The sequence below is a fragment of the Myotis davidii genome, unplaced genomic scaffold (assembly GCF_000327345.1).
Source record: "Myotis davidii unplaced genomic scaffold, ASM32734v1 scaffold672, whole genome shotgun sequence".
NCBI classification, from domain to species: domain Eukaryota; kingdom Metazoa; phylum Chordata; class Mammalia; order Chiroptera; family Vespertilionidae; genus Myotis; species Myotis davidii.
In genome coordinates, this window is record NW_006283438.1 from 2,511 (window position 1) to 4,588 (window position 2,078).

The following is a 2,078-nucleotide window of genomic DNA, read 5'->3' on the forward strand; positions in this document are numbered from 1 at the left end:
AGTAAATGTTATCCATTTTAATTATTTGAATTATCCATCACTTCTAAAGAGTCCAGTCACTTCTCCCAGTAGAAGCCTTCTAGTTTCATGATGGGAAAAGTTATTTGTCAAGCATTGTGCCTATTTTCTAACATCTCCTGGTTCCCAGTGTAAATAGTGAACTTCTGAATAGCGTTTTGACCTAAATAGTGTTTTGACTAATTTTTTAGCTCTATTCCCACCCAGTCACTCCCTCAGTGTTGGGGAGCCACCAACATAGTAACCTTCATATCTCAGTTGACTGAAGGGCAAGAAAATTGCCATGGAGCATGAAAAGCACAAGCCAGAGATGACTGGGAGCTTTCAGGGAGTGTCTGCACCACCTCAGGTGTACAGAGGCCCACTCCCTCTCAGGGCTAAGACCCCCTTTGTATACACTTACAGGACTGCTACATAGCTGCCTAAAGCCACAAATAAGATGGAAACCATCTTCATCTTCCTCCTCTTCTCTGAGAAAGCCTACTTAAGGAAAGGAGCTGCATACTAAATATACAAGTCCTAGAAATAAGCCTTATTATAGGGACTTGTTTGCTATCACTCAATGACAGCTATTGCTTATGTTCTTCAGAGGAGAGATTCCAGATCTTCCTGTTAATGTAAAACCTTTCTATTTTATCATTTCAAATGGCACTTATATATTTCCCCTGCACACAGACCAACACACGTAGAAAATGTACATTACAAATGTTATGTTATTTTTTTCAAATTAAATCATTTAAAATGTGGATTCATGATCTCCAAATCAACTGCAAAATACTCTTTAAGCATTTCCTGAATGACCGCAAGGCACTATTGGGAATTTATGAAAGGAATAAAATGAGGTGCTAGACTTAAGGATATTCTTAGATACAAAGAAAACACAGAGTACTAAACTGGATGGTTTAATGATAAAGTTTCCGGTTAGGAAGGATTGTGATGATACCAGCCTGCAGTAGCAATAACATGGCAGAGAAAAAATGGGCTCTGGACTAGACGAGAAGCCTCCTGGATGGGGCTTGGGAGTGAACTAGGACTTGAAAGATGGGAACAGAATGGGGAAGAGAGTGAGAAAAACATCATAGAGTTCATATTAGGATGTAAAGAATCCAACTTGATTGCAGCCTGGCTCCCAGAAGCAGGTTTCAAGTGACCAGGATGGCCATGGACTGTAGGAGTTCTTACATCAAGCAGAAATGCTTTAATCAACCTTGGCTGCATTAGAAAACCAAACGGGGTGCTTTTAAAGCCACACAGGATAGATTATTTTAGAATCTGAGATGACCTTGGCATAGGATTTTTAAAAGATCCCTGCTGATTTCATTGTATAACCAGTGGTTGAGAACCCTATCACAAGAGCTTCTGTAAGTTCTGGTGGAAAAGAGCAGTGTTCAAAAGTCATGACCCAGTTATTATTGTACTTCAGGACTGTACACAGCACTTTCCCTTCCTTCCAGTGGACTTGAAACCAAATTTAAACTTTTCTCAAATGACTCTACCTGATCATGTCACACTAACTATATTGACTCTAGATGGCCTTTATATTTGGATATTTATTTAGGGTGACCCAAAATTCACACAAGATTTGCAACTCAATTCAACTGCAAATCTTGTGTGAAATTTGGGACACCCTATAAAAACACAGGCTTAGCACTCTAGACTAGCAGGATCTTAAAGATTACATGTGACTCCAGATAGATTCTCTGTCCAACAGAACAAAGTATTAAACAATGAATGAGCACACTCATGCATAACATGTGTATTTCAGTTAGTGAAAAAGTTTCAATCAAGCATCATTCACACAGAGTGGTAACATGTTAAGTATCTGACCTGTGTTTCCTTGCAAGGTTTGAAGGAGAAGTTCTGCAGAACTCTGACGAGAGCAATTTTCATGTTCATGAGAGCGAACCTCATTCCGATGCAGTTTCTGGGTCCACTTCCAAAGGGTGTGTATATGTAAGGATTTATCCTGTCCTTGTTCTCCTTGCTAAACCTGGTTATAAACCAGTAGATGCAAACAATTACTGAAACATAAACACCACAAGAGCTACATGTTTGCATTT

At 39.3% G+C, this 2,078-nt stretch overlaps 1 protein-coding gene across 1 annotated transcript in view; it reads right to left on the reverse strand.

Annotated features, from left to right (window-relative positions):
* The window catches only part of LOC102763345 (cytochrome P450 3A12), a gene marked incomplete at its 5' end in the record, with an annotated part of 17,183 nt that overhangs the window by 705 nt on the left and 14,400 nt on the right, over nucleotides 1-2,078 (reverse strand). The window contains one exon of the mRNA XM_006753649.1: nucleotides 1,846-2,008. Within this exon, the coding sequence (XP_006753712.1) occupies nucleotides 1,846-2,008 (163 nt within the window). The remainder of the gene's footprint in view (nucleotides 1-1,845; nucleotides 2,009-2,078) is intronic.